General features: G+C 44.2%; 2 protein-coding genes, 1 long non-coding RNA gene and 1 other non-coding gene across 12 annotated transcripts in view; 3 read left to right on the top strand and 1 right to left on the bottom strand.

The window, feature by feature from the left end:
* The window catches only part of clcn2a (chloride channel, voltage-sensitive 2a), a 47,717-nt gene extending 33,838 nt beyond the window's left edge, over nt 1-13,879 (bottom strand). For all 5 annotated transcript variants that reach the window (XM_028977648.1, XM_028977652.1, XM_028977649.1 and 2 more), the window contains exon 1: nt 13,125-13,879. The gene's annotated coding sequence lies outside the window, so the exon portion shown is untranslated. The remainder of the gene's footprint in view (nt 1-13,124) is intronic.
* thpo (thrombopoietin) lies at nt 12,690-21,750 on the top strand. 5 transcript variants are annotated; one of them, XM_028977688.1, is made up of 5 exons: nt 12,690-12,729; nt 15,560-15,687; nt 17,570-17,656; nt 18,680-18,844; nt 19,853-21,750. In XM_028977688.1, the coding sequence occupies exons 2-5, from the start codon at nt 15,655-15,657 to the stop codon at nt 20,012-20,014; spliced, it is 447 nt and encodes a 148-aa protein (XP_028833521.1). In that variant the 5' UTR covers nt 12,690-12,729; nt 15,560-15,654; the 3' UTR covers nt 20,015-21,750. The 5 variants fall into 5 exon arrangements, with proteins under 5 accessions (XP_028833521.1, XP_028833522.1, XP_028833520.1 ...); XM_028977689.1 differs by lacking the exon at nt 12,690-12,729 and adding an exon at nt 14,684-14,957; XM_028977687.1 differs by lacking the exon at nt 12,690-12,729 and adding an exon at nt 14,792-14,950.
* A 2,559-nt stretch (nt 21,751-24,309) lies between these two features.
* Nucleotides 24,310-26,707, top strand: LOC114788791 (uncharacterized). The gene is made up of 3 exons (XR_003749570.1): nt 24,310-25,788; nt 26,014-26,112; nt 26,644-26,707. It is a non-coding gene; the product is annotated as an uncharacterized LOC114788791 (long non-coding RNA).
* Nucleotides 26,444-26,575, top strand: LOC114789428 (small nucleolar RNA SNORA13). The gene has a single exon (XR_003749679.1). It is a non-coding gene; the product is annotated as a small nucleolar RNA SNORA13 (small nucleolar RNA).
* Nucleotides 26,708-26,902: the final 195 nt, after the last annotated feature.

The following is a 26,902-nucleotide window of genomic DNA, read 5'->3' as shown; positions in this document are numbered from 1 at the left end:
ACAGGACAAGGGAAACATCACCAAACAATGACCCAACAGAGAACAGACACAAACAGGGCAGCTTTATACAATCCTACACATGTGAACACAATCAGGAAACATAATAAAACTGGATTAACATGAAACTCCAGTCCGAAATCTGGACCCAGAGTAGCAACAGCCGGACTGGATCATGACATTACCCTCCCTCCTAGGCACGACTGCTGGTATGCCACCCAAAACAGTTGAAAAGGGAGAAAGAAGTCCAGGTCAAGTGGTGACTGTCCTGCACTGACGGCTTCAGGCCCAGGCCAAAGCACGGCCCATCCGTGGGGGACGTCTACAGGTGCCCGCCGCTCCGGTCAATCTCTGGCACACCCCGCTAGGTAGTCTGCCACTCTCCTCATCTCAGATATCACCGGAAATATCACCTGAACTGTGCGACAGGTCTCCTTGACCCTACAGTATGATGTAGGTCGTTGAGGTGCGGCCGCACTAATTCGTCCGTACTACCCGCCTCCGGAATCGCCGGGGGCAAACATGGACAGCTTGACTGATCTTCTCGACCCCACGGTAGAGTCTGTCTCGCTTGGGGAAACGTTAAAAACATGGCATGAACCCGGAAAAGGGGGCAGCGTCAGGGGAAATCCACACACGGAATCTTCAACACCACCAGACATGGGACTATGGGGCAGGCGTCCTCGATGTGCCTCGAGCGTGGAACATGAAGCCAACACTGGCCAGGGACAAAGGGGCTGGCGGCATCCTCACGGCGAACCACGGCTCCTTGGATCTCAGTGGGGCGCCGTCAGCTGCGTCCAAATCTGGTTGGGTCGTTCTGTCATGATGGCTGGACATGGCGAGGAAGAAGGATGCATATGCACAACGTCACGAGACAGGGGTTTAATACATGGTGGACAGGACAAGGGAAACATCACCAAACAATGACCTGATGGCAAACAGAGACGAACAGGGCAGCTTTATACATTGATACACAGGTGAACACAATCAGGAAACATAATAACACAGGAGTAACACGAAACCCCCTGCTGGACCAGATCATGACACATTTAATTATATATAATATATGTGATCTATGAGACGGCTCTAAGCTGTAAGCAGACAGTTGAATAGGCTGGTCTGTCTGCTGCCTTGTCTCAGCTCTAGTGGGTCAGGTGTTTGGAGCCTTGACCCTTAGCATTAAAGTGAAGGGTGGTAGTTGCCTAGTGGGTAACACACTCGCCTATGAACCAGAAGACCTGGGTTCGAATCCCACTTACTACCATTGTGTCCCTGAGCAAGATACTTAACCCTAAGTTGCTAGAGGGGCACTGTCCCTTTAACTACTGATTGTAAGTCGCTCTGGATAAGGGCGTCTGATAAATGCTGTAAATGTAAGTGATTGTCATTGTGATACACAGCAGCATGGCACGCAGTGAAAGGAACATTGGCCTCTACTCTCTCTTCTTTCTGAGCTCCAGACTGATATCCTTTGTCTTTGGAATGATGAGTAACAGTAGGCCCTCTAATGAGTTCAAGTGTGCTGTTCCTCATGAGTCTTTTTATGTTGACTGAAAGCCAATTGACTTGACAAGTGTGGTTTCAAAGCTGATTGGTTAATTACTGTCTGTGTGTTTTGAAAGCAAACACAGGGCTACAAATTTTTTAACTATATTTGATATAAAACAAGACTAGAAATGTATTTTATATTACAAAATGTACCAAAAGCTACTAAACATTGGGAAGAAGTTAAAGTTGAATTTTTGGGGGGCTAATCATTTTGCTTTTCTCAGTGGCACCTCAGTGGCACCTTGGCGGCTCATCATTCTACTGGGGTACCATTGAGAGCGTTCTCTGCTGCTGCATTAGTGTCTGGTACAGGAACTGTACTGTTGCTGAGCCAAAGGCCTTGCAGCCAATAGCAAAGACAGCAGAGCGCATCATCAGGGTTCCACTTCCACTCATCTCTCAGCTCTACGAGAAACACCTTATCCGTTGAGCTCGCAACATTGTGAAGGACTCACACCTCACATGCCCTGTTCTCCCTCCTACCATCTGGGAGACGGTTCCGTGTATCAGAACTGTAACTGCCAGACACTGCAAGAGCTTATTCCCACAAGCAGTCAGAGCTCTCAAATTTACTGCAATCACCAAAAGACTGTTAAACTCAACAATACACTTCCAGCCTTATGCACCTCATAAAATCCTGCCCATTTTGCACATGCTTATCTTGTCTTGTGTGTCCATATCCGCTTACAAGCATCTTACATTATGTTGTCCTGTTTGTCCTTGTTCAGTGTACAGAAAGTTTTACAATTTCCCTTTATAGTCTGTACAGTATTTAAGTTTTAGTTTTAGTTAGTATAGTTTAGTTTAGTGTATATACATATATTTTTTTCTTTCTTTTATGATTGCCCAATGGTTAAGGAATTAAGTCTTGGTTTGTGTGTTGGAAATAATGAAATGGGTATTGGTTTGGACCACTTAATGACAGCTGAAGAAAAATTAACATTTGCAGCACTAAATGGTTTGGTCCTTTGCCATTTTGGCTGTAAATGTCTGTCATAATTTTACAATACATTAACAAGTCCAGACAAAATTACTCATAATTTCAACTTAAGATGTTCATTCATGTGCATATAACTTATGAATTGCAGGAGATACATGCATTTATTTGACCTATTAAAACATCAGCGCTATAGTAGGCAGTACAGTACATGTTCCTTCATTATCAATTACAAGCCTGTAATTCGTGACTTATAAAAAATAATCACAAAAATATCTCTAAGCTGCAGATCTCAGGGAGCTCAGAACTCAGACACAAACTGACAGAAAGATTGATTTGTGTAGGACTAGGGAGGGCCACCGCTGAGAACTGTAAATGGAGCCTTTTATCACCTTCCATCCTTTTTGGGGAATACCTGGAGCAAAAAGCCCCGGGGTTTGAGACAGGTGGAGGAATTTACTGCAGGGTTAATTTACCACACAGGTTCAATATAGCATATCCTCAGGCCCGCTAGCAAAATAGTGGTTAGACTATTAGACCAGAGGTGGATAGTTCAGGTTCGTAAAATATACAATGTTGATCCATTGCCCTGCATTCAAATAGATTGCGTGCCAAATTTCTGAGCTTGAATAGAGACACAAGTAGCTGTCAGGTTCGCCTGTTTATATGAAGCCCCAAACCTGCAGGTGCTGCAGCCAGGCTCTGCATGTCAGTGCTGTTTATCACTAACAATGCCTTCTTATGAATTATCAGGGGAATCTAACCATGTCACCTTGAAATTAGAGAGGATCACAATTTACAATTACACAATTTAATGATGAAATTGTGCCAAATCACACTGAAATGCAATCGCCATGTTTGCTTTGCAGCACAGGCTCATGTTACGTTTTGATAAGCATATTGAGCAGTGCGTGTATGTATGGGCAGGGAAAAAAACCCCACAATGACAACTATTCAAATGACAGCTGTTTTAAAGCTGTTCTCCCTGTTGTCAGACCCCCAAAACTGTAAACCAAGCTGTCACCACTTTGTGTGAACATTTATTTATGCATAGCAATTATGGGCAAATTTCAGCCCTGGGACAAAGCCCATCAATCATTCTATCTCATATTCTAGCTCATATCATTCTACCAACAAGGCCATGGGACGGAAATTGGAATATCACAAGATTCAACTCATAGTTCTGCATGTCAGACCTGCATCAATAAAAATAATGGGAGCAGGAGCCTGACGGATCTATCAGATTAACAGTTATGAGAGCCAGGTTCTGAGTGGAAAGAGCCACTGTCAGCAGCCATGGGAGGTCTTCTCATTCCACACAAAAAGCATCAGCCAGGCCTCTCCTGCAAAAACTAATAAACATTAACACACAGATCCCATTAAGGTAATAACGGCCCCTCCATTTAAGCAGGCTTGGTGTGAGGTGGAAATTGAAAGAGAGCCAAAAAAAACAGAAGTTTGTTGGGAAATTGCATTTTTTCAGGTATGCTCCTCTCCGGGAATGTGATTAGGTCGATGTCTGCGCCGGCAGACAATGACCTTTCGACTTTAACCCTTGGTGCATGATTGGCAAATGGAGTGTGGGCCAGTGAATGTGCTATGAAGCGGTAAGTCCAGTGTAAATAGCAAGCGTAAGCCCTACATGGGAAGCCAGTAAGTCAGCTGCTCGAACCCCAGCGGAGATGTTTGGATAGGCTGCTGTCGCACAGCAGGACGTGCAGCCTGACGCACATCGATAGACCTTTTGATCCGCACACCAGCCCAAACTCCACATTCACCCCCTGGTGTGACGGAGGACACCTGCACACTGTGGCAAACATCTGCTCTGACAGTAGCGCTTTCGCTTTCACTCGCTCCGCATTCTGAACACCTCTCCACCTCCAAGGTCAATGTCAGGAAGGGTGGAGACACACAATTAAGCTAACTTTTGAAAGCCCACACAGATTTTCGCTTTCTTTCTCACACACGCATGCTCCAATCATGAAGAAAAAGGGCCAGCGTTCTATAGAAAAATGTTCCCAAATGTCACTGCACTTCCTCCCATGCTTCTTCCTTCTTACAGATTACTCACACAGGTAGCCAGACCTCAAGTGCCATCTGTTTTTTGCAGGCGCTGCACTGGTCAGCTAACTCTGCAGGATGTGACCCGAACACCTGCCTCTCACACACAAGCAAAGACTGAGTACAAAACAGCAAGCAATCATTAAATAAACTTGATTTAAAATGATCCTTTTAAATTGCCTTTGGGAACAATTGGTGCTTGAGATGAGGGGGGATGTCATCCCCCTGAAATAAATCAGTCAAAACCATCCCCCTTCTACATTCATATTTACAACATTTATCAGATGCCCTTATCCAGAACCCAAAAAATGTAGGGAAAAATTAATTTTAGAAAAATTCAAAAAGAAAATTCAAAACTGCTTTGGGTGTAAATCTGAATATCCAACACGTAACATCCACACCATGCATGTTGTTTTAGGATAGTAGAATATTAATTATGTTTTTGCTTAAACAATAAATGGTACACAGTTGCAGAGATTACTCTGTTATGATTAAAGAAACATACAAACAGACTTAAATCTTTGTGTATGCGTGATGGAGAGCATACATGAAGGATGTGCATATATAAAAACATTTACAAAATCTACCATTTAACCAAATAGAATAGTGTCATATATCAGCACCCTCTCTTCTTATTCTTGTTTGACACCTGATATTCCTATTTTAATCATTATTTGACCAATATCCATTATACATAACCATTCGTGCGCTAAACTAAAAAAGATGTCAATAAAGGGTAGGTACTTGTGAGTGAAATATAATGACATAAAATATGTCAAAAATAATGGTAGCCATAGGAATATCCGTAATAACCTGCCTATAATCTCACAGTTAGACAGTGTAACAGAGACAGTGCCTACCAGTTTAAGCACTCTTAACAACCATATAAGCGTTTACCAAATGGTGCTGATTCAGAGGAGGATTGGTAACTGGGTAAAATGAGTTATAAATTAATGTGAGTATGTATTGTGCATATTTGTTTATTATGTGATGAATGGGCAATTTGATTATTATGAACTGTTGGAAATGATTTTGTTAAGATAATTGATTATTGCCTGTTCAGATAAATGGTTTGGTCCAGGACTATAAAGGCTGGAAGTTTTAAGTCAGGAAAAGAGACATTAGACAAATGAGAGAAGTTGAGAAGTAATTTTTATATTTTTTAAAACTGAATTTAATGACGTGTTTGTTGAAATATTATTTAATAAATGGAGTCCGCCTCTGATTGGCAGCCACTTTGTCATCCACTGCGTCATCTTCCCCGCTTAGCTGTCCTGTCATCTTCATGCCCCCATTACAGATAGGTTGATAAAAAAAGTTAACTAAGCATATGTAACCCATAGCAAACATCACATGAAATCCAAAATTCAGAACTAGCTATGATGTAATTTCTCCTCTGCCACAGCTTGATTTCCTCTGCAATGACAGGAAGTATGTATGCAATCTGAGAGAAGTTGTGGAGTTCTGTGTATCTTACAGTCATGTAGAAATTATTGTACAACCGTTTTTTTTTTTTTTTGTTTTTTTTTTTTGCCATATACACCCTTGATAAATGAGGCCCATGTACAGTACAGTGCAAAACGTGTGAAAAAATGCTGTAAACTGAGAATGCTTTCAAAAATCTAAACAGACCATATAACATGGCAGCACTGAACACAGCAAAAAGACAAAAGGTAGTTACACTGCATCAGCAAGGTCTTTTAAAGACAAAATTTCAAGGCAGACTGTGTTGTCGAGATGTGCTGTTCGAACTCTTCGGAAGAAGCACAAAGAAACAGCCAATGCTGAAGATCGTAGCCACAATGGTCAGCCAGATGAAGACCACATCACAATATCACCAGCTCAGAACCAGTATAAACCAGTGGGACCCTGATAAACCCATCTACGGTCTGGTCAAAAGTGGTCTTCATGGGAAAGTTTCTGACATGGAAAGAAGACCAAATGGACCCAATATTTCACCCTGCACCCAGTGACCCTGGGTACAACTAAGCGGTTATGGAAAGTGAGTGAGTTCTGATCATAAACAGCTGAACTAGTGCTATAGAGTATTGCCGGATTGGTGGGTTTCGCTGTGATTCGCAGTGGACGCTGGGCTCTGGATAAAAGCTTGGATTGAAAAAAAATATACTGCATGCGTGGGCAGCGTATTTTTTCAACCCACCTTGACCACAAATACCTAAAAACAGAACAGAAGAGCTGCATGGCAGAAGCCTGGGATTTTCAGTCGTGCAATCCACTGGGCTTTGCCCTTTTCATACAGTACATGCATGTACTTAAACACACAAACACACGCACAAACAGATTAAGGGTCATTTAGCACTTGCAATTCAACTAAACTGCAATATAAAGCCTCTGTCAACCTCGCCAATATTAAAATAGAATTAATATGAAAACAAAATCAATCTGTTGGCCGTACAGTCAAACAGACAGGAAGTCCTCGGAATTGATACATGCATCCTTTCACAATTTCATGCACATGTTGTCACTTTGTCTTCCTACAGCAGCAGGCACATTCAGAAAAATGATGCAATAAATAAAACAACACGGATGATCATTGCCCTCTGTTCACAGAGTGTTTCAGTGAAAACTGGTAAATATGTGCCACTGGTCCTCGAAATAGAATGGATCAGGGTTCGGGTCGCTTTTAAGAAGCATCCAGATGGCAGCGGGCTATACTGTTTATTTGGGATATGGGCAGGATCATTGGTAATATGCTGTGCCAGGCTGAAAGTACATCTGTCGCGGGTGCCAGTGATACACTGTGGTGCACCGTGTCCAGTTTGGCCGGAGAGGCTGATTATCTTGTTTAATTCAGTCCTGTTTGAAACTGACAGTAAGCCACCCAGAAATGACTACAGAGCATTTAATGGTGATAAAGCATTAAAAGAGAGCCGTCTGTGTTAAAGTGCTACTTCCAGCTCCAGGTACTGCACTCACGTTGTTGTCATGACGAATAGACAAATGAAGTGATCACATCAGTGATGCCCTTTTCAGATCCAACACATTGGAATGAAATTGTCTATGATGTTACCCATCAGAATCCTTGAATCCCATTTAAAAGAAGTATCGAGAAGTTTCGAGAATGAAACGAGAATGAATCTTCTGCGTGTCGGAAATAATTACACACAGATAAAAGGGCTGAATGGTTAGTCAGTTCCTCCTTGCTAAAGTAAAGACAACTAGCCAGATGTCCTTGCTTCACCCTTTATGTTCTAAATTTTATAAAGAGCTACGAAACCATACAAACTGTTTCATAATTAAATTAAATGTAGTTTGCAAGTACCTGTTAAAGGCTTGTATTCTCTGAGAGGAAATGTAAATTGGGGGATTTTGCTGTACATGTGGCTCGTATTGGCATTCTGGTTGAGTTCTATAAAATATTTAAGGCTCAAAACATTCTGAGGCGTGTTTCTTATCTCTTTGGAGCTCAGAAGATAAGAAACCATTTGAAATTCCTGTTTCGATTGCTATCGATTTGGACCTGATCCTCCGTTAAACTGCACACAAGGTGAGCTCGGATGTATAATTCACCACTGTGAGAAGGCCTGACCTCGGGGTCACACTACATAAAAGCCTCACAGGCTTCTTCGGCGCTGCAGCCCACAGTGAACCCGGCGTACGTGGCCGGTCGCACATTTGTTGCTGTGATGGATTCAGGACAGAATGTGTGGGTTTGTGTTGTTGCCCCTTCTGGTGTCTGCAGCGCTCAGAGAATCGTACAGCATGTCAGATGAAAGATAGACCACGACGCTCAGGGGAAATGTGAAAGGGGGAAAGGTAACCTCCAATTTGTCATGTGAGCAGGATGGATTAGGAGGATAAATGGAAAAATGCGCCAAAGCCATATGTGATTATGAGCCAATTATAATGATCACAGCATTTGTTAACACCACAGCCTGTGGAAATATCTCACAGTCCCCCCCGTCCTGCATGCAGGACCAAAAAGGACACCCCCGAAAACGAGACAGTATGCGAGAAGGCCACAGCGAGAACATCACCGCGATGTGATGAGAATAAAAATGTGATGAATTAGAAAGCACGTCCACCAGCGGAAAATCTGTACACTGTTAAGACAGCACAGCCCTCCTCATTCAAGCAGGCCTCCATCAAAACTGGCGGATGCGTCTGGAGTCACGCTGTGTAATGAAGTGATGGCGTGGCAGCTAAATGATAAGGCCATTGATCTGCGAGCTGTTAGATTCCCGGCAGAGTAAAGGATACAGAGCAGCGGCACGTCGGCCACCATTTTATATATAGCGCTTATTGATCTTCACGCTGATAACGGAGCCTGGGACCAGAAAATGGCCAAGTCTTCGCATTCATCACAGAGTGTGGCACACTGATGCAGCCAAGATGCACACCGAGAATCGCGGCCACTGACAAGGATTCAAGCTGCCGTGGCCACTCAGCGCCCACCCGCACCACCACATTAATAGATACGGGGTGGCGGGGCACAAAAGCCTGGACTGTCACCGCGTGCAGGACCAGGGGGCACGCGTGACACATCCGATTTTTTCTTTAAAATACGGTGAGATCCAAATGTCAGCACTGGGTCTCTAATGATATTTAATCCAATTAAGCGGCAACGACCATGTTAATGGGTTTTGTGCAAAAGGTCAGATTTCTGAAGATTCACAGCATCGCTCTTCGGAACATTCTCACGTCCTGCTGGGAGAAAGTGGAGCATCAGGTTTTGTCCACGCAGCTTAATGGAGGTGCCACATACTACGGATTTCTGAGAGATTCACGTGAGAAAAGAAAGATATTGGGGTTTCGAATCATTGGCAAGATGCAGAATTCCTGGAAACCTGACAAAGACGTTACACATTTGTACGAAAGGCCGTTTCCAATCTTCCAATGCAGGATTACGGGAGCCCACTAGTATCACACTCACTCAGAATGAAATGAAAGCCGTTATGAGCATGTATCTGGTTATACTATCTGCTAACATGCAGTACTTACAAAAGTCATCATGAGAACGCCCCACAAAGTAGACAGTGCAACCATTCTTAAAGATTCCAAGCATGCCACCCCAATAACAACCCTCACCCACCCCCTTTTTTTTTTTAAATCTCTGGATCTGAGATTTCCCTCACACTCTGTATATAAAAATATTCCCTGAGAAATAGTCCAGTAGTAGAGAACGTGGCGAGGAGGGACACGCAGCGTGGTGCACGTAATACTGCTCACGGTATGTTTTTTTTTTCGGGGGGGGGGGTTAATAAATCACGACGTCGTCCGCGCGCTTTGACGTTGGTGCTGTCCATGGTGCTGAAAGCGGACCTCCGCCTGCCTGCCTGCCGCGTAAAACCCGGAGCGGAGATGTTCCGTCGGTCACGACCGAGTGCGGCATTCCTCCGTCGCTAAGAGACGCGCGATCGCCGGTCGTGGCGTAGTGGGGTCGCCGTGTGCCGCGCTCACCAAAGTTTGCTGGTACCGCAGCACGCGCCGCTCGGCCCGGTCCTCGGCGTCGGGCGCCGGCGCTTCCGGGTCGCGTCCGTCGGGGGCCGTCATGGGTCGGGGGTCCACGTGGAAAAGGGCTCCACGGCCGGCTGAAGCGACGGGGTGGGTGGCGGGAGCGCGCCGCGTTGCGAGGCGGCAGATGCGCGCTCCCTGATGCCCTCTTTATTGCAGAGTTGAACGTGACTCGGTATTTTAGATGCACTGACTCCCTGTCCGTCTGTAAGGGCCGAGCTGCCCTGATCCCACAGACTTTCCACAGGTGGGAGCAGTGGGATCGGAGCAGGAAAAGATTATGTGAGAGACTCCCGTTGAAGAGACACATTAAAAGACAGAAAAGACAGGGATTTTTTGTATGAACATAAATGATTTCAGACGCTTTTTCAATTTTAAATAATTGGTAAAAAAAAAAAAAAAAAAACACTATTTTCAACATTACCTACTCTTTTACCGAAGATGATTTGAAAAAATAACCCGGTGTAGTTGTCTGCCCCAGCAGGGTCCTGTTCTAATTACCTTTTGGGCAGCGGACAATGCTGCTGCATTAATGTGGACTCTCACATGCACAGATAGTTTCAGTTTCTTGGCAATCGCCACTCGCCTGCATGTTCGTTTTTGTTTGATCCCTTTGTTTTGGCCCTCATGCCGCTTTTCTTTGTTATAATTATTAATAAATCCCATTTGCCCAGATGTCCCGTCTCTGCTCTTCCTTCCCCCGTCAGCCCATGGCCATGACGGTGCTACTCACTGACTTTTACATTCCTCATTCGTTTTCAATTCTCAACCGGGAACCGGACCGGGAACACCTGACGACCCCTCTGCCCCCACCCTTATCCAGAGCGACTTACAATCAGTATTTACAGGGACAGTACCCCTGGAGACACTCAGGGTTAAGTGTCTTGCTCAGGGACACAATGGTAGTAAGTGGGGTTTGAACCATGTGTCTTCTGGTTCATAGGCGAGTGGGTTACCCACTAGGCTACTACCACCCTAGTGGTTTCCTTAACCGCTAGGCCACCATTGCCCCTAAGGTGGCCATTTATTTAATGGTGAGAGTGAACCTTCCCTTTCCCCTTTTCCATGCCCCTTCCCAAAGCTTATTCCTATATGTTGGTTTGTCCTTTATTACAAATAAAAGGTGGTACTAATCCACGCCTGGGTCCTCGTCTTTATTGTGTCGTGACAATGCTAGTCATTTCTATAACAGGAACCTTATTAATTTGTAACCTAAATCTTTTTTGAGCTCCCTCTAAATGGGAGATTTTCAGGGAGACTTCTGTCCCCAGTGTCCAGTCTGACTAGGGACTTTTAATGCATTTAAAATCATCTGAAGAGCCTCTACACTGAACACACAGCAGTACAGGGGCCGGCAGACAGCAGACTTTTCAGGCCCACCAGAGGATCATTACTTCACCTAATTAACGGGGAGCATTAAAACAAATCCACTGTGCAGGGAAGGGCCATGTCAGATATAAAAGAAGTGATTCCTCACTTCCTCCTGTGGGTATGAAGGCAATGACAAAGAGACGCTTTGTAATTCATAATGCATTCAGTGTAGCTAATCTAAAAGGGAGATTTTAAATAATTGCACACAAATAAGCGCCCAGAGATTTATTACAAACATACATTAACCACGAGCAAGCCTGGCCAAGCAGGCAGCGCAGCAGTAATTAAATATGACATGAATAATCCATGCAGTGGTCGGTAAGTGGTGAAGATACCCCTAAGGCTGTGCTCGGTGTCTGTACTGCTCCTTGTCATCGTGCATCTGCTGCCGAGAGACTTCGCGAGACCAGGGGTGAAAACTTCCCAAAGGATCCGAAGCTGATGCCGCTAGCCTGTCAAATTAATTTCCCCGTAGGGTCGAGAGCTCTGATAGGATGGACGCTTGCTCAGTAACAGGTCCGAACTCATCTTCTGCAAGAGTGAGAGCACAAACCCTGATGATGTACGGATGGTGCATTGGCAAAAAAAAAATGCCTGCAGTGCTTCCATACGTTTGAAGCAAATGCAATGCATGCATGCCGTAATCTCACACACAGGGATTTACGATCTGTCAGTACATCAGCATTCCGAACGGAGGCATGAACGAGGACGTATCTGTCAGGAAATATGAGTCTCGGGCCTGCATATTAAAACACTTGATTGCTCATGGGAGGCAAGCAGAAACACAGTGGAGACTACTGATATCCCTGGATGTAAATTTGGTAAAGACGGGGATAAATGAACACCCAACGTGCTTTAGACGTGCTACAGGCTGCTCACTGCTGCCATTCAGGATATATAGTGGGTGGTGGAGCTGTTCCAACAGCCAACCAATCAAGCGACCAACCAGCCACCTCTCTCACACACACACAACGAATATCCTCGTCTCTTCCCCACCACCACCACCACCAGTTGTGAAGATGGTGCAATAATGGCCACATCTGCCCGCCCCGCCAGGCGCCACGACGCGTCCTTGAGAAATGGCGCCCGTCCTGGCAGCCCGGTGGCGGTGGAACTGGGTGCTCCGGAGCCCAAAGCGCTATAGCACACTGACCCAGTTCCAAAAAAAAGAGAAAAAAGTTTCCTGGTGGTAAATTAATCTGTTTTTCCCACCGACAAGTTTCTCCCTAAACATTTCACTGACGTAACGTACCGCAGATAAATAATATTTTATAATGACGCAAGTGTACAGCCATGGAGATCGACAGTGGGGCAGAAGTGAAGACGGGTTCCTGCAGGTAGCCTATACCTCGTTAATTAATGATTTATTAAAATAAATAAAAAGTTGCGGACTCCTCTGAGAATTTTCCATCCTCGCCAGACAATCCGGCCAATTCAGCGCAGTAGCAAACAACCAAAAGAACAAAAATACATCTTGCATTGATGAATTCATCCCGATATGAATATGTATTACCGAGGTGGTTAAAGTGGACATGCGGCACTCGCCCCCCTCCCCAAGTTCAGTGGAGACGTCTTAGGCCCTTCATTGGCCAGACAGTCACACGCGGAATATCTCCAGCGTCCTTGAGCGGGCGGCATCGTGTATAATGTCGCCACAGGAAAAAAAAACACACCTTTAAATGGCAGGGTGCAGTGGGGGCGCGGGTTCGAAAAAGGAACTTGGGTTACTTACGGTTCTCCTCCTTTGGCTCGCGGGTTCTTTCGACGATCCGAGCGTCACCTGCGCCGTTCCATCGAGCGCGACACGCTGCGGTTGCCGGAGCGAGTGACAACTTTACTCGTAACCGCGTGGGGATGCTACTCCCGCGCCGAGTCCCCGGCGCCCTGTTGCTGCTGGATCGCCTCGGCGTCGCCGAATCCGCTCCCGGGGAGCCCAAAGTTCCGCGCCGGGGAACGCGACATGCTCCGGGTGGGTGGGGGGAGGGATGGATGGATGCGCGCAACAGTTCCCCACTCGGACTGTTCAGGCGCGACGGTAGACGGCGGCGGGCATCGATTCTGTGATGCAATGCGGGTTCCGTCACCGCCTCGGTCTCCGGTTCCCGCTCCGGGGCCGGCCGGGCGCTACTGACGCCTCCACGACGAGATCAGACGCGTCCGCCGTCTACAGTCGGTCCGTGGCCGTTTCGTCTCGTGCTCTCGGTGCGAGGAATGATTGTTCCTGGAGAGGCAGCGTCCGCCAGCGCCTGCACGCCTCATGCATTATGCAGAGGAGTGTGTGTGTGTGTGTGTGTGTGTGTGTGATGGTGATCGCCCTTGCTCGTGCTGTAGGAGCTGTCACCTTCACGCCGACGGTGGATGTCCACCCACCCACCCCCCACCGCTCCGGTGGGCGCCTTGGTTCAGGATCAACCGCGCTGCGTCTGCGTCTGGTTTACGGACAACAGGTGTCAGGGAGACGTGCCCGGGCTTTCCTGGGGTCCCGCAGGCTGCGTGACCGGGTCCCGCGTGTGACACCGTTAAAAGGGCCGTTGACGCACGCAGATGCGCTTCGGCTCGACGCGTGACGTCAAAGTCAAGTCAAAGTCAAAGCTCCCGTGTGACATAGGCGACTTGAACGACAGGATCCATACAGGATCCACGGGTGGGGAAATAAACGTTGGAATATGGTGTATAAATGTATATAGCACGTAATAACGCAAAAGGATCCCGGATAGAAACACAAACAAAGGAACCGGACAATAAACTTAAATATAGAGAATAGATGCGCATTAGAATAAAAGGTCTATATCTTCATACGTCAAGGGGGGAAAGTCGCAGAGAATCCTGCCGTACCGTAAAATATCGAAGATATGGCAAATTCCGGGCCGAGCATTTTTGTCATTAAAGTAATTTATCAGACACTCAGGGGTTAAGTGTCTTGCTTGGGGACAGTGGGGTTTGAACCTGGGACTTTGTGATCTTCTGGCTCAAAGGCGAGTGTGTTACCCCCTAGGCCACTAACACCCACCCAGCAGTGGCGCATTGGCGTGTTATTACGTCACGCTCGTGTCTATTTATTATAATTATGCTTGTTAATGTAAGTCGCGCTGTTGAAAGTGGGATTTCTCACCGTCCATGTCGTGATCTGGGAACAAGGTCTGATCAGTTAAACACGGGGCCGGTGTCACCGTCAATATTTATTCAGCCGACATTGTGCGCACCCACCCACCCACCCACGGAGGTTTAAAGTCTCTCCCTTCATCCTTTCCAAACAAAACAAGAGAAGTTGACTACGACAATGACAGAGCGGCAGTCATTGCAAGTTCAGAAAGAGAACGTGTGCGTGTGCGTGTGCGTGTGCGTGGAGGTTTATTCCCGTTCTTCGGGCTTTGGAGGAGGAGTCGGGCGACGCGCCGTCCCTCAAATCTTCATGTGACACGGCAGACGGCGTGTGAGACCCGGAGTCCGGCGCAAAATAAAAGAAATAATAGTGATGATAATGCCGTGCGCGCTCCGGACGCTGTCGCAGATGGACCTCGACCAGGGGCTTCTCGTGGGGGTGAGCAGGGCATGGCTGTAAGCAGTGAGTACTCGTGGCTCCCGATCACTCTCATTGGTGGTAGAAACGTCAGTCACCGTACCCCTTAAAATACATCAAATCTATCAAGTATCCCAATACTTGTTAATTGTGTTAGTTACATTAATACATTGCAATCGTTATTTGTTTTTGAATGTATTTTGGACTCTTGAGTTCGTGCATTGCACTGACTCAACCTGTCCTGATGGTATTCACATTTATGGCATTTATCAGACAGATTGATCCGGTAGTAAGCATACAGCACCGTCACTGAGCACTTTCAAACGGCAGCTCAAGACCTTCCACTTTACAGAATATTTAGATGAACCTTCTTATTGTCTTACTTATGTATAGAAACTACAACAGAGGGAATAAAAAGATTGCATTCATAGTTGGGGGTGAACCAGAACTGATCTCTTCATTGATTGAAACATGGAACTACGTTGGAGGTCGCTCTGAATAAGGGTGTCTTCCAAATGCCTTAAATGTAAATGTAAATGTAGTAAGTGGGGTTTGAACCTCTGACTTCATTGTTGTTTGGTTGCTGATGTCTTAACCGCTACTACCACACCCCTATGTATTTGCTGAGAAACTCTGTGCACTCCCAGATCTCCTGCTCCCAGTCCTGCTGCTTGCCTCTGCGCTGTGGCATGGCCAGACAAGACCAGCTGATTTTGTGTGTGATGGTGACACCAGAGTGAAGATGAACCAGGTGAAGGAACTGGAAGCTATGGTGGTGAGTGCAAAGTTCGAGGTCGTAAAGCCTTTCTTGCACAAAGTATTATGAGCAAAGACGAATTTAAATGAGTCATCCTTCCATGACATTTTCATTCCTGCTCAATAGTAGACCCATGGATGAGTGAAGGGATAAACTTACATTTACAGCATTTACCAGACGCCCTTATCCAGAGCAACTTACAATCAGTAGTTACAGGGACAATCCCCCTGGAGACACTCGGGGTTAAGTGTCTTGCTCAGGGACACAATGGTAGTAAGTGGGATTTGAACCTGGGTGCGTTACCCACTAGGCTACTACCACCCGGTGATCTGTTTATAGTTTATAGATGTTAGATTGCACAAGTCGTGTGCATTGTGGTCATTACCAGCTAAAGGAAGGACCAACCACTGATGTCCAGACACACCCCGCTCCCCCCGCTCCCCCTGCCCACCGTTCCTATGTGGGATGGGTTAAATGCAGACGCCACATTTTGTCACGCTCGCTGTACGCTGCATGTTGGAACACATTGTGCTCAGGTATGTGGGCCTCCCTCTATTCAGGTGAAACTAGTCGTGCAGTGTGAGGGCTAGAGACCCTCTTAACAGCTAAACCAGCCTACCATGGCAGGCAACAGGCGAAGAAGGAATTCTGCACGCTTTGAGCTGCAAGATTCTGCAGAAGGGCTTAAAGATGACTACAGACCAGTTGGACTTCATTTTCTCCTAGTCCATTAAGAAGAAATTTGTAGTTGTTCTTCGACCAATGCTGTGAACGGAAATAAGGATATAATCCCTCTATTTTTGGGAAAGTTACCTTCGCCAAAAGACGTACAAAAGTCATGTTCTGATGTACTCCCAGAGCATGAAGATGGATGATATTGCTACTAGTCATTGACAGAGTTAAAACAGGGGAAAGAAGGTTCCAGGCACGGTAACAAAGAACTGAAGGTAAAACTGAACATTTCCCCCATAACACTATTCAGCTGGGAGTGCACAAAGCACAAACCACATAGCAATATCTTGTACTGCGGAAATTTGCAAATCATGCAAAAGTGCTGAGCACATTACGTCCCAATGCACAGCACCTTTGTTATGCAACCTATGCTCCGTCAAAGACCGTTGTTCTAAAGACTGCCCAAAGGCTTACGGGAAATCGGGTGAAAATGTCGGCAGCTCAACTACAAGCGGAGGGAGAAAACCTCCATCAAGCTCTCGGTGAACAAGCAAATACAGACCCTGAAAGTTCAGAAATGCCGGTTCAACTCGCGGTTTCTAGTGGGTCATACCAACCCCCTGAAGAAGGAACTGCTGGGCAATAAGTATAACCTGCCCTCGGGTGGTGAAGAAAGCAACAACCATGTGTATGATCCCCAAGGAAAAGGAACTGGGCTTGCCAAAAAACGAACTGACGCATCTACATACAAAGCTCGCACATTCACCACTTTTTCCTCGCTCACATACTACTTTGCCGCGGACGCATTCACATAGTTTTTCATGCTCATCACATATAACATTTTGAAGAAAATAGTGTGTATGTGTGGGGAGAAATGTAGTGCATGTACAGAACAACAGTGTACGTATGAGCGTTGTATGTAGACACGTGAGGAAAAGACAGTGAATGTGCGAGCTTCGTATGTAGATGAGTGTGGGAAAGATTTTATTGATATATGGCATAGGAGGCGCCTCATAGTCATCCCTTCACAATCTTAACATTGCCAGGGCAGTCACCAACCCATAATTCGAAATAGCAATCACCCAAACGGTGCGTGCCGCCAGTAACCTCTTTGAAAATGAACCTGCCCTATATGATCCGATGACACTTCTTGCCGCCTTTTTCCATTTCCGGTGGTGGGCAAACATGATTAGTACTTGACTAATTAGTGCATTTCTGTTCCACACAGGCTGAGTGTAGTAGTGTAAACCCCCTCCCTTCCCAGATACATTTACCAAGGACAAGGATCAATGTAGCAGCATGGAAGAGGAAATCTGTAAGTCACATAAAAGTGTGTGTGTGTGTGTGTGTGTGTGTGTTTGGGGGGGGGGGGGGGTAAATGCTGTCAAATGTCAAGATACTGTTTTATTGAATGGTGCTACCTACCATAAAGGTTTCTACCTGTTGTTCCACTGGCCATCATACTAATCATCATGGTATTTTAGGTCATTTACCAATATCTATATCAGATGAATCATATGCATGATTTTACATTCATTTACTTTGCTTTATGTTGAGTTCCTTCTCAATCAATAGCCCCAAAGGGGTGAAGGTTGGTGTTGTAGTAGTGTCGTTTTTGTCAGCTAAATGTTGGACAAAATATCTTCGTCGACAAACCATTATGACGGTATAAGATGGGACGTACATGCTGGTCATGTGACGATAACTATCACAAAATATATTGTGTAATACTGTTGTATAAATGTGTCCTCTGCCCATCACCCTTGGTGAGCAGTGGGCAGCCATGAAAGGTGCCCGGGGAGCAGTGTAGTGTGCTCAGTGGCACCTCTTATATCATGATTACAGAAGCACTGTTTTACCACTATTTACCACAAATACCTCGTGTGGATCAGTTAGCACAGGTGGATGGATTATTTCTGAAAGTGAAATGTATTCATTTGTATTCGATGTATTCTATTGTAGGGTGGTAGTAGCCTAGTTGGTAACACACTCGCCTATGAACCAGTAGACCCAGGTTCAAATCCCACTTACTACCATTGTGTCCCTGAGCAAGACACTTAACCCTATGTTGCTCCAGGGGGACTGTCCCTGTAAATACTGCTCTGGATAAGGGCGTCTGATAAATGCTGTAAATGTTATGACAAGGTTTGCATGACAACCATTCAGTTATTATCCTCAGATTATGCATTTGGACAATTGGAGACACATGCTTTCACAAGCTAAATAATCTATGAGGGATCAGCAAAAGCTTCGCTCACCTTCAGACACACTGCACACATCTTTCTGCCCATGTCCTGTTGAAACCGTCACTGCAGTGCCTGTGTGCAATCTGCTGCAGGTCCATGAGAAAAGAGGGGAGATACTGCTATCACTGGAGACACTGGTGCAGGATGTGAAGGCTGCCAGAAAGCTTGTGGAGTCTGGCTGTGGGTCATCTATGCTAGAGCGCCTGGAACACAGTGCCAAAAACTACCTACATATAGTGAGTCATCTCAGCATTAAGGTAGGAGAAGGAGGTTCACACACAAAACAGGACTTTTACAGGATCTTGGTGTTAAAAATTCTAACAGGACTAAATGCAGTTCATCAGCGCAGTTGGAGTAATTTGCCTATTGATGTACAGTACAGGCCAAAAGTTTGGACACACCGTGTCATTCAATGTTTTTTTTTTCATGACCATTTACATTGGTAGATTCTCACTGAAGGCATCAAAACTATGAATGAACACATGTGGAGTTATGTACTTAACAAAAAAAGGTGAAATAACTGAAAACATGTTTTATATTCTAGTTTCTTCAAAATAGCCGCCCTTTGCTCTTATTACTGCTTTGAACACTCTTGGCATTCTCTCAATGAGCTTCAAGAGGTCGTCACCTGAAATGGTTTTCCAACAGTCTTGAAGGAGTTCCCAGAGGTGTTTAGCACTTGTTGGCCCCTTTGCCTTCACTCTGCGGTCCAGCTCACCCCAAACCATCTCGATTGGGTTCAGGTCCGGTGACTGTGGAGGCCAGGTCTCCACTTGTGGTTAACTACATAACTCCACATGTGTTCAATAGTTTTGACACTTTCAGTGAGAATCTACCAATGCAAATGGTCATGAAAACAAAGAAAACACATTGAATGAGAAGGTGTGTCCAAACGTTTGGCCTGTACTGTATTTCAGGATGAAAAAAAAGTTTATTGCTTCAAATCTGAGCTATACAAGAGTGTGTCAACTTTAAATTATTGGTTAAACTCCTTCCAATCAAGCTCAATGGGTCGAATTGCTTCTGCATGTTTTTATATTTTTTTATGTTTCATATAGCTTACAGCTGCAATATGGATCTTACTTTCAAATGGTTCATTAGCTGTCTTCCTCCATCCAACTAAATCATTCTTAATTTCTATTTGTTGAAAAAAGGCAAGAACCTTCACACAATATTTAAATAACTCAGTGTTTCAGATCACTAACAGAGACTATCTGTAAAGCACTTTGGTGTTACAACATCTGCTGTCCCCTGCTGCCCACCAGGCGGAGCCAGGGAATGTGGACTCACCCAGTCAGAATAAGCAGACACAGGACATTGGGCAGGTCTTGAAATATTTTGGACAGCTGCTAAAAGGGAGACTGGAGTGGCTCATTGGTGACCTGAAGGACAGCTGCCGGAGAGAGGAGCAAGGGTTTAGCTCCTGAGCCCTACTGTGGAAGACTGACAGGATTCCGCGGTGGAGTTACTCTCTGGAATTAAATGAATGACATTGAACGGCTTTGTAAAGCACTTTGCGCCACCTGCTGGCAGGAACATAAACTGCAACCCCAGGCTGAGAGTGCAAACTGCGCCCAACTCCATTTCAAAGGATAAGAAGGTTACACTCCACTCGTGCTGTGTTGGCATTTATATAATTTACTTTTCACTAGAAAATCACGATTTCTCGATTCTATTTTTAACTTCATTAAAAATCCCCAAACCCTGTTTTTGTTATTGACATAATTTAATCATTGTATCCTACAGCTTTACATTATGGCATATTTGAGCCTATTGTACAGTGTAGTAGGACCTTATTTTGAAAAACCGAATGCCTATTCTTTTAGACAATATTTGTTTTATAATATTTATGTACACATTATTAATAATAATGTACTTTTTTACTTGTGCACAGTCCTACTTTTGTGAAGATAATAATCATAATATAATAATAACATATCATTGAATAATCATAATAGTTATGTGTTGCAGAGAGGCAAATATGAGTCTCTGCAGATTTCAGTCCTACCACATGCGCCACACAATTATTTATCCTCATATTTCTGGTGCCCTCATCATCCCCATCTCTGTCTTTGCTTTCTAAACGAGTGGAGCCTTGGAGGCATGGAGCATCCTGTATCCATGTTACCTATGTCTTTCTTCCCCTCTTATTCCCAGGACCAGAACATTCTTTCTGTTTAAGACAAAAGGTGTCCAGTGGTAGTTTTCTTTCCCTTCACAAGCATGAGTGAGAAGAAACTAGGCAGCTCTTAAAGCTTGACTGCCCACTCTATTTAGCCGTCAGATGGAATCAGCCTTCCAATCACTTTTAGCTGAGGTGCGAGTGTATCAGATCCCACTGGAGATTGTGCTGCTGAATTCAGTATACAGCTGGATACTCATGTCTGCTGAAATACTGCATTGACACACTCCAGCATTAACCCCTTTATTCCCTACATGCCTCCATCATCTGCCTGAGGCAATTATTACCTCCTATGGCATTTTAGAAGGTCACACAGTTTTATCTGTTGCTATACATTCACATCTTTGTTGATTTTGATGATTACTTTGCTGCCTGCCTATTGTTCATGTATTTTCAGTCTATATGAATATCAATCAAATGCTGCCTTCAGGGTACTAGCAGTCACTGATGTATTCCCCTTCTGTACTTCTTGGTGTGCCTCATCGCTGCCTATATATAGAACCTATTTTCCATTTCTGTTATATAGGCTTTGAGGCCTACTGTTACTGCCTGCAGTCCTACAGGACCAATGTTTTTAAACCAATTTCTTTTCATTCTTTTGGGGGGGGAAAGCTGATCAAATGTCAAGACTCATTTATATTTGCATATCAGCTTTTGTCATGTTGGCAAATAGATATTTTTAAAATCTTTTCCTACTTGAATATACTGTGGACTGCACAAGAGGCTTCAGTATGACCTTCAAATCCTTGGGGATTTGGCAAGCATTAAAATCAGATTCTTTCATCAGACTCAAGAACAGAAGGTTGTGTGTTCATAACAATAATACCGTGGTGAACTTGTAAAATGGTAAACCAATTAAACAACACCCAATTTTCTGAGATTTGCAAAACCCATGTTACTGTGTCACTCATGGGAAACTTACTTTTATTTGTTGTTTTGCTCCTGGGGATGCAAAATGCATAAATATTATATTGGCCACATATCTCTGAAACTGCATTCTTTATGATGCCCTTAAATTCAGAAATGCATTTAAGTGTGCATGGTGCATAATAAAATCAAGTAAATTCATAGCCAATGTTTTCAGCTTTACTAAGGTCACTTAAAATGGTTTTATAATTATCAGTGAAGCTTTTAAAGACTTGGTTTAATGAACACGGCATTCCATTGGAACTCAAGACTAAGTGTTGCTGATAAAGTTCTTCTCTACATTTATACAGATATTGCATCATTAACAGACATTTCCAGCTATGAAAGTAATTCACAACATAAACAATGTCTGGACTGGAGTTTTGACCCATTTTATGTCTTTTTAATGGACAATTGTTTCCTATCAAAAACAAGTACATGTGTAAAACACCTAAACTTTTTAACTACTAGAGCTGAGATGACTACTAGATTACTGGGAGTTTACCCAGTATCGCTCCAAACCACCCAAACATAAATAAAGCAATGATGAGTGAGAAACCTTGCATTTGTAACTGCAAGTATATTGGAAATTTCCCGTATTTCTGAAAATTTATGATTTGATATTCTCTCTTTTAAAATGTGTTATGATGTTAACATCTGGCTCCCCCTAGTGCAAATACTGCTGTAATAGTGCTAATAGACATGGAATATGTAGAGTGTATATGTATCAGTTCAAAGAGGAGACTGTTGGCCTGTGGAAAGAAGGTGTTGCACATATTGGGTCAGTGAGGGTCCAAGAGGCAGTGTGTGTTGTAAATGTCCATGATGGAGGGAAGAGAGATCTTCTAAGCTGTTCTCACTATCCGCCATAGGGTCTTGCTGTCCAATGCAGTGCAGTGATGCAACTGGTGGGATGGTAGTAGCCAAGTGGTAACACACTCGCCTATGAACCAGAAGACCCAGGTTCAAACCCCACTTACTACCATTGTGTCCCTGAGCAAGACACTTAACCCTACGTTGCTCCAGGGGGACTGTCCCTGTAACTATTGATTGTAAGTCACTCCGGATAAGGGCGTCTGTAAATGCTGTAAATGTAAATGGTCTGTAAATGCTGTAAATGTAAATGGTCAGAATGCTCTCAATGGACCCTGTGTAGAAGGTGCTGAGGATTGGTGGTGGGTTTTCCTCAGCCTTCGTAGGATGATGCTGCTGGGTTTTTTTGGTTAACAAGCTTATGTGTTGATAGCCCAGGAGAGGTTCTCCTCTTGGTGAACACAGAGGAACTTTGTGTTCTTGATGATCTCCACACAAGACCTGTTGATGTTCAGTGGAGAACAGTCCCTCCATTCTCTTCTGAAGTCAATAATCATCTGTTTGGTTTTGTCCACGTTCAGAAACAGTTTGTTGGCCTCCGTCAGTCATTGCGCCTCCTCTCTGTATGCTGACTCTTCTTTCTTGCTGACGAGACCCACCATGGTCATGATGATGTGGATGGAGCTGTGCATCGCCGAAGAGTCGTGAATTAGCAGGGTGAACTGCATTGGACTAAGCACACAGCCCTATGGAGCTCCAGTGCTCAGTGTGGTGGTCCTTTCCCGATCTGGAGGTGTTCAGGACCAGCAGGCTTCCTTAAAAAAGGAAGTATCAAATGAAAATGTTTTTCACATATACTAATATCCACTAATTTCCCTTGAAAGGCACTATACCAAAATTTTTTTTATTATTAGTGTGTGTGTGTGTGTGTGTGTGTGTGTATATATATATATATAATTTGTACATGTCCTTCGTTGGTCTTTAAGACTATACCACTATAACCATATATTTCAGAATCAGTCGTACAAGACACTGAATCGAGACACTGAATCAAGCGCACAGACTACTGGCAGACTCCAGTGAAGAGACCAGCAGATAAATCCTGGTTCTTGGCAACTGCTAAGGTTGATCTTATCTTATCTTAAACGAGGACATAGCATGAAACGAACCAGAGAGCCACCACCACCGTAACAACTAAAGCTTCAGGGACTTTGAAATGGACCAGTAGCATCATAATGGACACGTAATGTACACCATGACACTGGACTACACTTTGGACTTCTCCACCTCTACAACTGTAAGACTTTTTCTCTTATTGGAGAAACCATCACCAATCCTGCACTGACATCATGCAGGCTCACTCTACCCTGGAAGGGCATCCCACTCTGTATCGCTCCTTCCCAAAGTTTCTTCCTTTCTCTCTCCTACAAATTTATGTTTGGAGTTTTTCATTGTGTGTAGAAGGGTCAAGTGCTCAAGTGTCTGTCAAAGCCCATTGAGACATACTGTATGTGCTATATAAGAAATAAATGTTGTTGTCTTCTGTTGCCTTTGAATTGTGTAGAATTCAACAGTTACTCTTATTCTGGACTCAGTAATTCATTGTTCATTCAGAATGAAAGCACGTTGTAAGTCGCTCTGGATGAAGGATAAATGCTTTAAATGTAAATTCCTTAAAGGTACCCTATTGTGAAAATTTCACTTTGTGAGATTATTTTACATTAAACATTATTGTTCTGCAGTGGCTAGAAATGGCGATAGGTGTAAAGAGTGCTTTAGCCATTCTGCTTCGCCTTTCAGAGAGCGGCAGCTCAGATGGTTGGATCTGGAATCTCTCCCCTTGTGTCATCATATGGGGAAAGGTTACACAACGCCCTGTCTGCAGCAAACATTGTTGTTGGTGAATGGTGTGGATGACATCATTTCTGTTGGCCGCTCTTGTCCTCATTAGCATTTAAAGCTACAGACACTAAATGGTGCACCCTTGGGGAAATCTCATTGTGGGACTGGTTAAAAGTGACTGTAATTCTGCACCAAGGCTGAATTTCAAAAAGAGATACAGTATAAGGAGACCACTAGGACTTATATAAAAAAAGAAAAAATGTATGTCATGGGACCTTTTAAACTGATCACACTGACCTACTTGCCTGCATCTTGTGTACTTGTAGGTGGAATGATGCCCAACATTCTTGTCCTGGATTTCTATGAAGATCTGCCTCATCTGCCCTCTCCTAGAAGACAGATAATCCTGCAAAGTACCCTGAGAAAAGGCAGTGGGTGTTCTGCTTCCCTGTGGTACAAGGAGGTGGAGGGCCCCAGCAAAAACTTCACAGCAGTGGAGTGTGTGTGGCAGTGATTGCATGTGCTGTGAAAATGCTGACAAGTTGGCATGCAGAACAGAGGGTGTGGTTGCAAGCTGGGGTCTGTCTATTCCATTGTGTAGGCTGATTTTTGCACGTGAAAGAAAGTGAGGCAGATTCTGAAAGCCAACAGGGAGAGGCAGGCTGCAGTCAGCAGGGAAAGAAAGCTCCAGATGGCGAGGAGGCGGAAAACGGCCATACAGAGCTCACCCAGCAGAGAACCTCTGTGGGGTCAATGAAATGATCCGCAACCAAGGGAATCTTCCTCACTGCGGTGCGCTTCCTGTACCTTCAAACCCCTGTAGACAAACAGCCCACCTGCAGAATACATGTTTAGAACCCAAACTACGAAGAACTGCATTTTGTTGCAATTCCAATTCAAATATGTAGGGTGGTAGTAGCCTAGTGGGTAACACACTCACCTATGAACCAGAAGACCAGGTTCAAATCCCACTTACTACCATTGTGTCCCTGAGCAAGACACTTAACCCTGAGTGTCTCCTGGGGGGGACTGTCCCTGTAAATACTGATTTTAAGTCGCTCTGGATAAGGGCGTTTGATAATTCCTGTAAATGTTAATATGTTATTCAACTAGAATGCAGTTGAATTCTTAAAGTCACTATATTATTTCGTTATTTGCTTTGCAACTGCTACTAAACCACAGCTGGCGGCTAATGTGCTTGTGGCTATGAAACCATATGAAAGTTTTTTTTTTCATCATACAGGTCATATATAGGAAATTTAAAAAATGTAAATTCTAGACGGTTTCTTTCTCGCTGTAATTCAACTTGAAAAAGAGTTTGAAAAAGAGATTAAAACAGGCGCCGCTCGGACCTCTCAGGCGCGGCCGCTTCCCAGCACGCCTTTCGGCCCCGAGCGCAACACGTGGTGGCAGCGATCAGCCTCCAAAGTGAGAAATGTGGCGGCCGTCCTCGTCTGGGTGAGTGGGGTTAGGTTGTCTTATTTTAGGCGGCGCAGTTTTCTTTCAGGTTACTGTACCACGACCTGCACTTAGAAATGTTTATTCGTGCACTTTATTTAGATAATTTGGAAATAATAACACACTAGTACTGCTACTAATACTAGTACTTTCTCATTTCATGTCGCTCGGAATGTTTGTGTATTTTTTTTTATATAATTTGTGTTTTGTCTGTATGATCTACAGAGATTAAAGAGCTGCAGTGATCGAGCTTGAAGAACGATATAAATTCCTCCACAACCCATTTCTGAAAGTGGCATCGTGGACTTAATGCTTCAATGAGAGGTAGTTACTTTTAAAGGAAATTGAGCAGATTTTAATTGAAATTATTCAGTCGTGTAATGTATACATGTTTGATATTTTGCTTATCAGAACTGGTGCAGATTTGAGGTGTCTGTTTTGTGCCTTTATGTGTTGCCCATTGTTTCAGTTCTTGAATGTGGTGTCAACAAATACATTTGGTAGATTTTGATTAAAAATTGTGAATTTTCATGCATTTGATTTCTGCCTCAAGCTCATTTAGGGGCTCGACATTGTTTCTCAGATTCTAGGACCTTATGTAATACTACTGTGAATAAAAATACTCTGCTTGCCTCTGAACTCCTGCACGTACACTTGCCTTTATGTGTTGCCCTTTCACTAGCTTGTAATGGTGGATGTGGTGTCAGCAAAGGCAGACATTAAACTTGTTCGAGACTTCAGTGTCACTAATTGTGATGACACAATGGGACTTGAAACAAGAACATTTTTTTGCTCTGTTTTCAGTACTAAATGTTAGTATTAACTGAATGTTTTATTTCCTGCACTCCTTTTCAGATGCTGTTCTCCTACACATGACTGGAACAAAGGAATTAAAGAGAAATAAAATGCTTAAACATTACTTGTATCCTCTTTTTATTTATATATGTATATATACACACACACACACGGACATGTTTTATCACTTTATTTATTTTTAACAAATCAGTTGTAACCTTACCACCATCGCTATAAAAAAGTGCTACTGAAGATGTGTATTGCTATAGGCTCTCGTGAAACACTTTTGACGTACATGTGGCCTAATGACCTTGTATCC

This window comes from Denticeps clupeoides, chromosome 4, assembly GCF_900700375.1.
Source record: "Denticeps clupeoides chromosome 4, fDenClu1.1, whole genome shotgun sequence".
Classification (NCBI taxonomy): Eukaryota; Metazoa; Chordata; class Actinopteri; order Clupeiformes; family Denticipitidae; genus Denticeps; species Denticeps clupeoides.
This window is presented reverse-complemented; position numbering and strand designations above follow the sequence as displayed.